Here is a 15,448-nt window from a genome sequence, read left to right on the forward strand (position 1 = left end):
ACTTGCCGATAAATATGACGTTCCTTATCTGTATTTACCATGGCTGGTGAACACCATAAAAGGAATGGCTCTATGCGAAGGACCGACACTTTTTAGCCTAGCTAATGTGCTTCTACCTAACATTACCCTTCCCGCAGCTTCTTTTCTACTTGTATCGTTTCTTCTATACGGTACAAAGACTAACCTACTAAATATGCATCTAACGATTGCTCTATTTATCCATTGAATAAGATAACACCTTCAGACAATCAGATCGTAGGAATTGAATTTCTACGAAAACACGAATCCTACTGTAAAATTCTTATCTACTTCTATTTCAGTGGAAGAATTTATTATTTGGAACGATGTGTTTACGAAATTCCAGCGATGCTGGAAGAATTACCACGAACAGAAGCGTACTAATATGGAAAAACTTAAAGAGAAACAATTCGCTGAACGTAAAAAAAAACTGCCTTGCCAAGACGACGCTGAGGATAACGTAAACATCGACAGAGAGAAGTTAAAATGTAAACAGAAACCTATTGAATTCTGGAGCAAAGCCAGTAATCGAAACGTAACGAATATTCGTCTAAGATCTATCAAAAGTACCATCGAGAATAACGGCAATTTTATTCGAAACCAATTATCAGACATAACTGGATAATTAATCTTAACATAATAGTTACTATTTTTTAAAATTGAAAATAATTGCAGTTGCTTTCACTGCACACAAAAAGAAAAAAAAAAAAAAAGAGCTCCTTCAAATAGTTTGAAAGAAACACTTATATTTGTAATTTAATATACTAAATTAATCGTTGCTCCTACGTACATACATACACTTAAATTTTATAATTTTCGTTGTTGCATTTCCTCTTCAATTTTCTTCACATTTAACAAATTATTATGGTCGTAATTTTTGTAGGATTTTATTTCTTAATATATACATACATGTACAACTCTCTAACATGTGCTTGTCCTTGTACCGTATTTACAAAAGTAAAGAACACAACATGCAAGCAATAAGAAAAACGTTACTCACATTCGTTGTTTTTTCGACGAGTCGGCAGCTGCTTCGTTTCGTTTTTGTTCCTACTGCGACAAACAATCCACGGTGACTCACAACAGCAACAATTTTGTCCTTCGACCCTGCTCACACACGCTTCCATACCTGAAACTGTGGACAAGTGTTTCGTTGGCGATACATTTCTTGTGTTTTTTGGACGAAAACTGTGTTCCTAATGATGATAATTTATACAACTTACGAGATATCGTTACGACGATTGATTTGATACCATTCGATCGTTGAAACACACACTTTTAACACACTTTTTCACTCTGAAAGAACACAATTGATATTTTAAGTGACGCCGAACTTTTTGACGTTAACAAAATGGCGGCCACTATCGATATTTCGATAATTTATAAACAATTTATCGATCGATTTGAACGATCTCGTTTCGTGACAATTTCAAACTCTGTTACGTACTAACGTCGTATTTTATGCTAAATTGACGCGAATAACGTGTCTTTTAGCGATTATGCGATAAGAAACACGTTAATTTTGGATAAAATCGCTTTTTCGTAAGAAATTTGGAAATACGTAAATTGGGAATACGTAACGTGAGCACCTTGATCTTTATACGGAATATAACTGAGAATATTGATATTCTTATGCTAACTGAATACTATTTTGAAAGAGGAATATCTAGTTGATATATTGTGTGCACTCACCAATTCATCAAATCTTTGGAATAACACAACACGACACGTCACAACACGCCACTGATCAGAATATGTGCGAAATAATGGAAGCTGCGCAACAATTTGAAAAGTCTACATTGCGCATGTTGCGAATATCGATATCAAATATTCAAATCGATCATGATTCTTGATTATTTATACAAATTTTTTTAATCTGCTCGTTATTTATTCGAACACTGTGTTCTTAATCCTCAGAACTAAATATTCTATCTTTTATAATAACCATAACGAAAATAATACAAATTTTAATTTCTAAATTTCAAATTATACTATGTCTTTCTCGATATATCGAATGAGCATCGTTTCGATAATCGTTGCTTAGAATCTACACGAAATAAATGAATAAACGTATAATATTCTAATTATCCAAACCATAATAATAAATATTACTGCATTAAAAACTGCGTTAAATATGAATTTACTTCAAAATTTTGTTCGTATGAAAATATTATATTTGTGAAATTAACAGTTCCCGCCGAAATCAAGAAATGGCGGTAAAATGAGTACGCGTGCGCAGTAAAAAGTTCCGTTCACACTTGTACAGGTTGAATTATTGGGCTCATGTTGTGCTTGACGCTCGTACAAGTTGCACGCGTGCCGGTAATAAACCGTTGTTTGGTATAACGGTCGTTCCGTTAAATTTCCTTTGGTCTCTGTACATAAATCTGCTTGTAACTGTTAAAGTAAAGTTTGTGGTATCCAGAACATTGCGTGCAACTCCTAGGAAGCATAGTGAAAGCGTGTCCGTTGTTAAAAAACCGTCAAACGTCCAGTAAATCGAACGAAATCGAGGTAAGTGCATTTTCTTTGTATTCCACACGCTTTGTGTTCCTTTTCGAACTTGTCCTTACAAATCGACAAATGTTACGAATAAGGATATCACTCACGTATGTTTCATCCGTAAATTAAGGTTGCTCACGTTGAGACAATTTTATCGAACGAAATCGAGCGTAACGCGTAGTTTATTTTTATACGTATATTCTTGAGTACAATGAGCTCACGCCTGTACTACCTTTGTTGTTTACCACCACAAAAAATATAATCTGTTTGAATCCGTGAGCAAATGTGACGTGTTGATAGGTGCATGTGTATAGAATGTAATGTATAGCATATCCCGCGTTACATACACTTATAACGACCGGTCACGTGTTCCGTATTCGAGTCTTCGTATCGCACAGAACTAGCGTTGTGTGCGTGCTTATGTTTGTTCATGGAGATCCATATTTTTGCAAAGATTGTTTGCGCGAGACATAACCTTCCTTTGCACGAAATAAAAATTTTTCAGTTGTGCAGTATCATGTAGGTTATGGAAGCTATAAAGTATGTAGGACGCTCTGTTATATGAAATAGTTTGTTGTATAAACAATGCAAGATAAACTGCAGATAATTTTAAATAATTAAGGATTACAATGAGAAGACAAGGGTATCTGTTATTTATACGTAGCTTATTCTTTTTATTGCATTCATGATACATTAATTCCAATATAACAAATAACAAGGGTCAGGTAAAAAATATGACAATCAAGAAAATATTATCAGAAAAATGCGTTTCATTTAAATAAACACTCGGAGAGAAGTTTTGCAAGCATATTTAACTTTCACATTTTATCATTGAACTAGCAAAACTTCATCTCCGAGTATAATAGATGCTTTCACTCGAAGCATCTTTATTTTTTCCTTAAATCTTAATGGACGAATTGCAATTCACAATCCTTTGTATATGATACATTTTGTTGGCATAATTCCTCTTTTTCGCTGTAACAAGTCGTAGCAAAAGCTAAATTCTTCTTGCAAACACACTTATCGTTGCTTGTATTGGCTCGAACAAGTTTAATGCTATGCTATGCATATTACAAACATGCTTATCTTTCTAATTATAAGGCGATCGAATTATACTATAGGCATCTATGTTACATTACACTCTGTATTTAAATTTCTCAAGCAAAGTTCAACAAATATTGTCCCAGCTTCTAAAACACACAAAATTACTTTGATTTCAAATCAAGTGTTACGTAAACCCAAATGTACCTATTGCAGCTGTATAAAAAAGGACCAAGTTAGAAGATTATTAAAAGTGTGTCTAAAGAGACAGACTAGAACCAGTAAGGTTGTTCTTTATTTTTACATTAATTGACTAATCTGACTGCAAATCAAAACTGAGGTAAACGTGTACTCTGTTCTACTTTTCATAGAATAATGCTCCTTCAGTCCAGAAAGCTTACTTTCCTCCTACACATTATCTCATTATCCATGCATCTGTAAATATTTTACTTCATTGTGAAGATCTATATGAAAACAGGGCCTTAGAGTAATTCCAGTAGGGCATGAATCCATGCAAAATTTCAACTGCTCAAAAACTCGAAGATGTATAAGTTGTATCATCTTAAAATTTCTTTAGAATTTAGAAAGGAAAATCCTGTCCAACCCTCTTCCCCATATAGTTCTCCACTCGTTTGTGTATGTTTTCTTTGTCAGAGACTAGATATTATTTGGTAAATTGTACAAAAAGTTGCATTCTGAGAGACAGCCAAAAACTGGCCCTCCCCGTATAACTTGTCATGCCTTATATACCCTTCCAAGATAGGTTGGACAAGGTTGACAAACAAGATGCAACAACATGTTACCTGTTGAAATAACAAACTGCCTTCGAGGTGGTCATTTTCAAGTGTGTTTCAAACATTTCTGAAAAATATACTCTCAAAATGTGTCTCAATGTCGTACCCTGTTCTCCAAGTGATTGATTACCCTCTAAACGTGAAAACCACTTCCTTGCATTTGCAGGCTGCGAACAAGAATTTCACAGAAAATTGATTGCTTGTTACACAGTGAAAATTCCACAGCTCACCAAACAGTTCCTGCTATTGAGCTGCCAAGCCATCAAGCTGACTCACTTTCTACTTAGAACAAACAGAAACTTCACAATCGACTCCGGCTGACCCGGTTCCCATTATGGACGAACAATCACACCCTTCCTCCGTTTGGAGCACGCTGAAAGGGCCGACGACATCGAAACGCTCTATCAGAACTGTTGGAAACGACCTTAGACCTCGAAGGCCTCCCACTGCTACGCAATCATAGCGGCTATGGGGCTGAAACGCATTATTTTGCTGAGCAAGATCCACGCGACCGAGGCGAGGGCGCAGAGCGTGACGCCTCCCCATCCGAAGTCCATGCTCCAGGAGCTGTTGAATCGTCTGGCCTTGAGAACGTTACGTGGAACCGGTCCACCGATCACACCATCCTCAGGGCCGTCCAGTATCCTGGCACCGCGATCCTGGGCCCTCTTGAAGTGGATGATCGTCAGGGTGAACAACGCGAACGTGGCTGAAATTATTTTCAAACGTTAACCGAATGAACAGACTTTATGTACACATTTGAGAAAACCACTGGATTCTGGAGTATTTGAGGAAGTCTTATCAGAGATAAGAGGTATTTGCCCTTATCGCGTCGGCGCCAAGAGGGAAGCTCTCTCTCTCTCTCTCTCTCTCTCTCTCTCTCTCTCTCTCTCTCTTTCTCTCGCGGAATAAGAAAACACCTTTATTATTCAGAGTTAAATGGGAAGAATGTAATTTGGGATGCTGCTGTGCTACCCGATGATTATCTCTTTTGTACTTTTCTTCTTCACACCTTGTTTCTCATTTTCGACCAAACGAATGCTCGTTTATTCATCCTGATTTAGACGTGATTTACAGTTTTGAAACTTCGTAACAATGGACTCTTGGGCACTTGCAACGGAACAGCTTGTTCTGCGGTCGACTTTGAAAGCGCTTAGAAACCCCTGCGGTCGACCAGATCACCGAGACCACGAAATGCACCACACGGAGGAAGTTTGTTCGACTAATGCGATTACCACCACGAACGAAGACGTCGATTTTTGGCTTTTTTTTTTTTTTTAATTGACCAGACTCACCTGCTAGAAGATACATCACGCCTGTGATGAGGACCGCCGATATTTGATGCCTGCACAGTCCAAAAAATCCGATCAGGACGGCGGTTCCAAGGATTATCAGGCAGACTAGGGAACAGGAGATACTCAAGTTCTGCATCCCTGAGAATAGAAGAAAGAACAGTTTCCACTTTGGATATTAAGCGAAATAACGAACGGGGAGAAACGAGTCGTTAAAAAAATCAAGGAAACTGAATCGTTTTTTGTAAAATTGTAAAATTTCAACAATCAAGCATACTTGACCTGAATGTTTGAATAATTGAAAATCACAGTGTTGTATCGATTGAATTTTCAGTCGCCGTAAATAGAAGTTACTCGAGGGACGGTGATCACGAGAGCAATTACGGAAGAAAAGGAAACGTCGTGCTGTACTCACGATTCTGCCAGGCGACACGGATCTCCTCGTGTGCTTCGTCGGGCGTCAAGTAGTTAATGCACCTCTCTTGCGGAAAACCTACCTGACCCAGTAGTCGTATTTCCTCCTCTGAAACGCGAGAAGTGAGAAAGAAGAGAGAAAAAAGGAAATAGGAAGAAATTACGTCGTTTTAACGCTGCCCGCGCGCGCAGCACCACACCAAAACAAAACTCTCGCGGAACGTGTGAGTTTCCCACGTTTCCACTTTCATCGCCGTCTTTCCTCAGTCTTTAATTAAACGATTTCTGTAAAACCCCTGGAATTTCGATGAAAAGCTTAGAAACATTTAGCCTCGTGTTTCCGCGATAAAAAGCCGTAAAAATTGGAACAAATCTCTCCTTAGAAATTTTCAACGGAGTAACTTAGTTGGAATTTTGCAATAAATTCGCGACAATTCCGCGAAAGAAAACGGTATTTTTAGTGAGAAATTAACGTTATGATAAAAGTGGAAACGTGTAGGAGAACGAATTTTTTAATTGAAACTAAACGAGAATACACACAGCTCCATTAGCCTGAATTCGAGGGGAAACGATGAAACTTTTTCCCCGCATTGTTAAAGGGTAGTTTACACGTGTTTGCGTGTTACCAATTAGCTCGATACGATCGACGGGTAGTCAGATTAAGCGTTAGGAATAGCTGGAGCGTGAGATTCTCAGTCAGATTCCGAATACTATCGGCTGGCTCGAGAGGATGAACTTGAACATGGATTTCCGTGAAATGTCAGGAAGTCGGGTGGATAGGAGGAAGGCCGTCGAGGTCGCAGAAACTTGGAGAATTGAGTAACAATAAATCCTGAGGCAGAAATAGATCGACCCAAGTTCACGGGGTCTAGGTTGCTTGTTCACGAGCCTGTACATGCATTAATGTATTTCACCCTTAATCCACGCTGATTAAACGTGAAATTCTGTCAACTACTCTCTATATCCCATGGTGTTTGCAAAGAATTCCAACGGTCTTCTTCTATTTATAAAAAAAAGAAGAGAAAATTCAGGTAAATTGCGTGAGAGCAGTATCGCAGCAGTAGTCAAAATAGCTAGAGAATTTACGAGTTCGTAGTTTTAGGTTGATTTTTACGAGGAACGAATGCACGAAAGAGAAGGGAGGAACGTGTGTAGAGCGGGAACGCTTGGTGCTTGGCGTGACCAGGAACCATCAGAGGGAAGTTCTCCAAAAAGAATCGAACGAGCAAATTACAGAAGCACGATAATATGTACGCGGAAGGTCAAGTTCATCTCGCCTAACGAAGAGGAGAGCTGTTCATTTTTATACCGTCCATCAACTTTCTTCGCTCGGCTTTAATATTCGCCTGTACACTTTTATAATCCACGTTTGTGGTAGTGGAAACTTGGTGGACGACGAGAAACACGAGCAATTGCAAGGTCCGTGTTTTTACATCGTGTGCCCGATGGGACGAGAAGATTAAACGTTCAGAGTTGTACAATCGACTGTGACTGGCCGCCCACGCGGTCGGGAAAAGACGCGAGCCGGAGAAAAGTGTTGCAGAAACGTTGAAGTTGCGATTACCGACAGCGGAATTTTTTCAATTAAACGACCGACCATCGATTATCAGGAAACGTCGTTGGAAAACAGGACGAAGGGAAAAACGGTCTCGTTGCGTCGCGTAACAATGTTCCCCTCGTGGTAGAAATGACGAAGTGACGAAAAGGGAAGATGAAAAATTCGAGGGAATTTTCTGTTTAACGAGAACGCCCCCGTTAACGAAGCATTTCACGAAACGCGAAATAATTGCGTCGCTCGTTACGGAGCGCAATCGTAGAAATTAATAATGAAATTGTTGATTCTGCAGACAGAGAAAACTAATTATCCCCCTTTGTATTCAAAGACACGGAGATATTCACGAGGGAGAGAATAGTCGAATGATTTTCTTCTTCACGAAATTATGTCGTTAGCCTAGATGATCGTATCGTACTTTTCTTTTTTTTTTTTTTTTTTTTTTTTTTTAAATAATGAATCCAGGTAACGAAGGCCACGAATTAATCTCTACACTTAATAATTGCCAATATAAAAAAATACGTATCGAATATTTGCAAGCCACACTCCTATGGTAGACAGTATTCTTGTTTGCCTCTGCGTCACACCCTCTCGTACTTTTCCGCGATTGACTTTTTCTGGGACACTTTGTCTATTCTCCTCGGGAAAAACGACCCAGTTTCCTTGGATTTTATAAAACTACATCGGTGCTTGGAATCTCGTAGAATAAGATTACACCACAGGGTGACTGTGGAAAGTGTTATAAATAGTAGCGTTAAACGACGTTTAGCCAGGATAACGAATAAAAGTAACAAGCACAGAATAAATATTCCAACAAGCTGGTAATACATATATTCATCGAGCGATAGTAATCGGAAAAATGTTTCTCTAAATACCGCCTCTAAAGAGAAAATAAGTAATCAAGAGATATTATCGCAATTAGCTGGTAAAAATAGAGGTAAACGGTTTAGAAAGTCGTGTAACACAAGTGACACTTTCGTTGGAACGTTTTCTCTGATAAAGAAAAAAAAAACAATATAAACAGCCAACGTTTAGATTATCAACGGTACTTTGCACGTTTTCCCCGGACGATAAGACGATTCTAATCTTCTCCTTTCACGGAAGAAAAAAAATCTGTTTTCTAATTCGTTGCAAGATTATCTCTAAGAAGATGCGATATCTCAATCAAGAGTTATTTCTTAATTGTGGAAGAAAATTACGAAGCGAAAAAGCGAACAGAGAGGGATCGGTGTTGTTATCGATCGAACAAGATTTATCGCTGATTTCTGGTTTCTCGACGTTTAAGCCGTGCCTGACAGGGAGAAAGTGATGGGCACGAACTTTCGACTAAGAAACATCGGGAGATCTTCACGGTCACGGCATGCCTTTTCAGACGGGGCACTGTGTTTCAGATCGCAATCGAGCGATCGATAAACGTTGGTCAGAGTCAAGGTGGTATCCACGTATAGAACACACTCACACGACGAATCGCCAGGACGATTACGCGAAAAGGTGTGTACACACCTGTATCATTGAAAATTCATGCTGCAAAATCGATTTTCCGCGTCACCGACAAACGGGCGCCTTGAGAAACGATCCTTAAACTGTTTTACTCCCTCGGAGCTTATCGAATCTGATCGACGAATCTTGGAAAATTGTGCAAAATATTTCCGACAGTAACATCGTGACACAGTTTCGATTTACGGAAGATCAAAGTGAAATTCACGTGTGAATCGAACAAGTTGGTACTTCCAGCCGATGGTACACGTAATCCAGAAGAATTCGTACAAGTTTCGAACGATTTTAGACTGTTGTGTTCGCGGTTTAGGCGATGGAATTGTACGCTTACCAGCGAGTGAGACACACATGATCCAGATACCGCCGTACATCGGGACGAGGAATGTACGTCGTCTGCCTGAATGATGTTTCCTGTGTCCTGGACCAGGCTCGAGCATCGCCACCTGACCGTCCAAGTACCACGTGAGAGTGACATTAGCGTGGGTCAAAGCCTCCTTATCCCAGCCAACTTCCTCCCAGTGATCCGACATTATGGCACTGCACAACAATCCGGTCGCTGGAACAAAAGCATAACAGGATTCCCTCGGTAAAAAGAAAGAAGTATCGACATGTTCTCTCTCGGTGTCTGGAGGTCTTCTTTGTGCCTCAGTGGCCTGGTTATTTGAAGTCTTTATAAGTCGTTGATCAACCCTCTGGCAGTGTGCATGGTAATAATGGAACAGCGACGACAAAGACTTCTTCTGTCGCGAGCCTTTTGAATATTATTTCAACGCCGCTCAGGCGCCCTTCTTTTTCCTCGTTCCGAAGCTAATTCAAAAGCTCTTTCAGGCATCTCTCAGGAAAGAAATTCGCGAGAAAGAGAGAGGAGGAGTCGGTGGATAAATTATCAAGCCGGGTGTTTGACCAGACAGAGGAGATTCAGCGCCGCTTCAACGGGCTTCCGACAACGAGAAAGGATCGCCGATCACCATCGAGAGGAGATTTAAAGGGAAATAAACGAGGAGACGCTACTCGAGGTCTTAGCTCTCTCGCGTCACAGCCAGAGACCACTGTGCTACGAAGCAATTTTATTGCATAAGAAATCCGGCGGCGAGAGGTCCTCGATCGTAATAGAGCACAGGAGCAGCACTTCTCTCGAGTGACCATGCCCTCTTCCTGGGTGAAAAAAAGTACACAGTGCAATGAATTCAACCGGTGGTTGCTGACCCTTCTGCTGGAAGGTAGCTAGCTCTAGCCTGCCAGAGGCAGAAGTTTAATGGAATGTACAGACTGTTGGAAGAGCGATCGAATGAACTCGTAGAAAGTTATATATTGGAAGAAGTCACATGGTATCTATGTGTGCGGTGTGACGAGCTTCTGGTACACACAGGATAACGTACATGGTTAAAACAGCCTACATTTTTATAGATCGTTCTGTTAGATTGCATCGTTTGCTGCAGGCCAGTTGACACGATTACTCGGAAACGACGAGGATTGGTGCAGTTATCTACGGCGAACTGGAGGCTTCGTAATGCGACGTTCTCATCTCTCTGATCGTTCTTATATCCACGTGCTCCACTTCCTCGACACTTAATTCCTCCACTTAATCAGCGTGCGTAGGTAATTTCGTCCAGGTATTCCTTGAAATCCGTCTAACGTTCACGAAGAACCTTTATACACCGTACAATTCTGTTACACACCAGGAAAACAAACACGACGAGAAAACGTATCCTCGATCCACACGACGCATTTATGGATAATACGGAGAGAACGGGCAAGAGACGCGGTCCTTCGGATGATCAGCTGATCACACGTAGCAAGTAGGTCTGCCAAACCGAAGAGAGGAAGAAACACCTTCGGCGTCTTTTCGACGCACGTTCGGAATACCAGAGAGACTGAAATAAACCAGTTTATCTCCGATTATCTCCGTGGAGAAGAAGCCGGTCTAAACAAAAACACGTCGAACGAGCCACACGGAGTGAAAGAGGAGAAAGAGATAGAAGAACCGAGTGAGAGATAGAGAGAGAGAGAGTGTGTGTGTGAGGATCGTCGTTGCGTGGATTACCTGCGAAAGTGAGAGCCAGCGTGGCGACGAGGAAAATGAGACGTGGACCAGGGGCCCTGGGTACACGGGTAGGCTCCATCCATGCAGGTGGTGCCCAGGGCGACCGCTGGCAGCCCACTGAAAGCCGCACACCGCACCGACAGTTGCCAGTTACGCACTGACCAATCGACACCCCCGAAGCCCGTGTGTTTTCGGCGACTCTCCACCACACGACTCTCCAGGGGGCAAACGACCAGCACGCCCTCTCCGTTCTGCGTCGAAGCGCACGAAAATCGACCGACGTACCACCCAACCGACCACCCCACCCGGATGCTGCGGACAACCCACCTCTTCTGCTTCTCTCTCTCTCTCTCTCTCTCTCTCTCTCTATGCCCCTGCCGCCTGTTTCTCGCCCTTCTTCACCCGCATCTTCTCTTCTTCTTCTCCTTCTTCCTCCTCTTCTTTGTTTCTTCTCTTCGCTTAGTCATTCTCTCTTGGATTGTTCTTTTGGTTTATCGATGATAATAACAAGGGCCTTTTTGGCGGTATTATTCGCCAGTGGATTGTTAGAAACGCTATTCTTCCCGGTGTGATCCTCGAATGAGCTTTCTTATGTATAATGGGGTTCAACTCCATTGTTCAGTTGGCTTCGTTAGGGAGTTAACGACGCGCTGATACCGGATAGGTCTCTCTGTGAGTCGTTAGACTCCTGAGTCAAGCTCTCCGGGTGTAACGGCCACTGAAGGATATTATATGAATGCTTCTTGAACGTTGCCAGCGTGGCTTGCGGAAGTTTTAACAACCTGTGATCTATTACGTCTTATTATTATTGGATCTCTCGAGTGTGTGATCGCGGCATTCGCTTTACGAGTTGAACCAAGTAGGGTAGAAGATTATTGCTTTGGATTCATGTCGATGGATTCAGGAATTGGCGGACCGTGTTGCATGTCTTTGATATTACAGCGTGTTTTACAGCGTAACTTTCCGACTTTCTTCTCTGCGTATTCACGTTCGTATCGATACGAGACAAATCTCTGTAATCACCTGAAGGTTCTCTTTGACCCATATTATGCGGCATAAAAGAAACGATCGAAAGTCGCTAACCGCGGATTAATTTATGGTGATCGCGTTACGCAGAGTTCAACCCTGTATAAAATAAGAATCCTACGGCTTCTCACATTACGAAGATTTAGTGGATCGTTAAAAGTCTCGTGTCGTTAACGTGAACTGGGGAACTGGCTGCATAATTTTACGGGAGGTCCGTTTAAAAGGGGGCGAAAAAGAGAGAGATAGAGAGCAGGCTCGGAGATGTTCGCTTGTTAGTAGGCTATTCGCAGCGGAGTCAGGAAACAGCGATTGTCTCTTAACGAGCTGCTCGCGATTGTTCTAATGTTAACGCGATACTCGACGGGCATTTAAATGCCGCTCTCTTAGCTCGAAACGTGTTGTTCGAGCTGTTGTGTGTCGCGCGCCCGTTCAACGACAACGGTCTAGTTTAATTCGTACACGGCTGTGTTTCGCATTTATTGAATCAGCGTTCACGTTCGCGCAGGATGGAAAGCACTGTTACTGCGTTAGATATGATCAGCAGAGAAAGCACGACACGTATCAAGCGTAGGCGGGATATTCTGTACACGTTTTAATTACATCACTGCATTAGAGCGACGAGGGACCGACGTATCCCGTGGGCGGATGATCAAAGAGTATTTTCGTACAGCCCAGAGGCTTGACCATCGATTCTGATCGAATTGTCGATTAGTTAAGACACCGAAAGAATTGTTAAGCAACAGTTGCGCGATGCTATTGTTAAAGGCACGATGAATGATCCATTTGCATTCGAGATCTCTCTGATTGTAGAACGGACACATGATTGACACGTTCGCTATCCAAGTAGTATGACAAAAAAAGAGATAAATTATCTCGTCTTTTTTACAATGTTAATTTAATTATCGTACATGTAGACGAGTTGAAAGTGTCGTGAGTCATACGTGATTCAGCGAACAGTGAACGTGTTAGACTACTGCGGGGTTCCTCGTTCGTTTCTAATTGTAAGAACCGAGCTGTCGTGTTTAATACTTACGTCGATCTATTATGGAAATATTTCACAGAAACTTTGTCGTAAATTTCAACGAGATTACACGACGAAATAACAGAAGCTAAGTAACAAGGGTAACTAAAAAAACAATGTGTTTATCTGGTTGCAGATGGCCGACGTCGCGGAGAGCGCAGCCTTCACCGACCCCGCTACGGCGATATCCCACGGGAGACGGCACCTGTTAGTCAGGGATTACACCATGGCTGTGACCGCGTTGGCGCAAGCCTGCCAGCTGTTGGTTGATAAGCACGGCGACACGGCAGATGAGCTGGGTGAGCCTTATTTGCTTTACGGCCGTGCCCTCCTCGGTCTGGCCAGAGAGGAGGCTGGAGTGTTGGGTGGTGGAGTGCCAGGCACAGAGGAAGCTGAAGAGGACGACGAGGAGGACGAAGAGGAGGGTGAAGATGAGAAACTGAGCAACGTAGACGAGAAGGAGGAGGAGGAGGATGAAGAGCAGACGGACAATGGAGCAGCAGCAGCCGGTGAGGCGAAAGAGGAGGCTGAGGATAAAGATGAGGATTCGAAGAGCGAGCAGGAACCCGCGAAACCGGAAACTGAGAAGAAAGAGGAGAAGGTAGAGTCGAGTAGCGAGAAGAAAGAGACGGAAAAAGTGAAGTCTGAGAAGAGCGAGGATGGTAAGAAAGAGGAACAGGTAGCAGAGAAGCAGAAGGAAGAGGAGAATTCCACGGCTGGTTCTAGTAAGGATACCAGTCACGCTAATGGTCCATCTTCCTCGACGGAACAGAACGGGGTTGCGAAAGAGAATGGAGAGGATGACGGAGAGAATACGGCGAAAGACGACGAAGAGGATGAAGTGAACAATTTGCAGGTATGGAGATTGTTGTATTTGTACGTTGTTGAGAAATTTATCGGAGTAATTTGAATGATGTTAAAGTAATCTTGCGTTCGAGAAATTGTTAACTTATAAAATAGGACAACTGTTTTCCCTTAAATTAAAGGTGGCCTGGGAGGTACTGGAGCTGGCGAAGTTGGTGCTTTTGAAACGTGGTCAACCCGGTTGGAAGATGCTAGCCGACGCTTATCGACTCCTAGGAGAGGTGGCCATGGAGGGAGGGAACTTCCAGGGTGCTTTGAACGACCTGCACAGCTGTCTGGAGCTATTGCAGCAGATTGAACCGCGGGAACCAAGGGCAATAGCCGAGATCCACTACCAGCTGGCGTTAGCTCATTCTCTAGGCAACGAATTCGACGCCAGTATCGAAGAGTTTCACAAAGCGACAGAGTTGTTGGAGGCGCGTATCAAAGAGCTAGAACAGGTAAAAGAACCACCAAAAACGGACGATTCCTTCTACACCGTGGAAGGGGAAATTCAGGAACTTAAAGAGCTGTTGCCAGAGATCCAGGAGAAGATATCCGATATGAAGGATTTCAAGCAAGAGGCCTGTAAACTCGTCATAGAGGGTATCAAGAGTAAAGTAGCTGGCAGTTGTTCGAATGGTGCTGGTCCAAGTGGTGAGGGCGATTCTGCGGCGAAAGTTCAGAAACCTGCTAGTGATATATCACATTTGGTGCGAAAGAAACGAAAAGCTGACGAGCCAGAGACAGAGGTTGTTGCGTCGCCATGCAAAAAACCGACACCGGAGAAAGCTGTTTGAATGAATCTGTCTAGATGGTGCGTTTGAGACGTTCTTGACACCCTGTTGCTTCGTTTAGAGCGATGAAAAATTTGAGAAATAAAAAAAAACTGTATTGTGGATGGAACTTTTAGCGTCGGACCAAGATAGGGTAAAAAAAAAAAAATCAAGTGATTCCAAGGGGAAGACTCTGGACCCCACGGAAAAAAATGTTTTTAGCAGAAACAGACAGGACACGCCAGTTTGACTCTTTCTTTTTTATTCGATGATCACGACACTTGCATTATTCAGTGTCCGTGTTTTTTTTTTTTTTATTTCGTCTTATTCTATCGTCTGTGTAATTCGTTTATTTATTTTGTGTCTAACAAAAGGTATTGGCAGCGAACGAGTTACTGATAACTGTCCATATTAAAAATTGTGTTTAAACTCTTATTTTCTAGGACGTATTAAAACATTAAGGAGTAAGGCTGTTTATGTATAAGTCTGATTAATAAACATTAAACAGTGGTTTTTTCTAAATGTTTCACAGGTATGAAAAATAACTTGATGTTAATGGATCGAGAACCCGTGTTATATTTTTCAAATTACAGAATTATACAAACTATCCTATGTACTTAATGTCTAC

General features: G+C 41.9%; 2 protein-coding genes across 2 annotated transcripts; one reads left to right on the forward strand and one right to left on the reverse strand.

Moving 5' to 3' along the window:
* The first annotated feature begins 2,399 nt into the window (after positions 1-2,399).
* On the forward strand, positions 2,400-15,201 carry LOC108578832 (nuclear autoantigenic sperm protein-like). The gene is made up of 3 exons (XM_017942238.1): positions 2,400-2,532; positions 13,338-14,057; positions 14,188-15,201. Exons 2-3 carry the CDS (start codon positions 13,338-13,340, stop codon positions 14,842-14,844), a joined length of 1,377 nt encoding a protein of 458 aa, XP_017797727.1. The 5' UTR covers positions 2,400-2,532; the 3' UTR covers positions 14,845-15,201.
* LOC108578833 lies at positions 4,805-11,233 on the reverse strand. Its single transcript, XM_017942239.1, has 5 exons — positions 11,155-11,233; positions 9,442-9,666; positions 6,063-6,170; positions 5,651-5,788; positions 4,805-5,064 (listed from the first exon to the last, which is right to left on the reverse strand). Exons 1-5 carry the CDS (start codon positions 11,231-11,233, stop codon positions 4,805-4,807), a joined length of 810 nt encoding a protein of 269 aa, XP_017797728.1.
* Positions 15,202-15,448: the final 247 nt, after the last annotated feature.

Source organism: Habropoda laboriosa, unplaced genomic scaffold (genome assembly GCF_001263275.1).
Source record: "Habropoda laboriosa isolate 0110345459 unplaced genomic scaffold, ASM126327v1 scaffold62, whole genome shotgun sequence".
NCBI lineage: Eukaryota > Metazoa > Arthropoda > Insecta > Hymenoptera > Apidae > Habropoda > Habropoda laboriosa.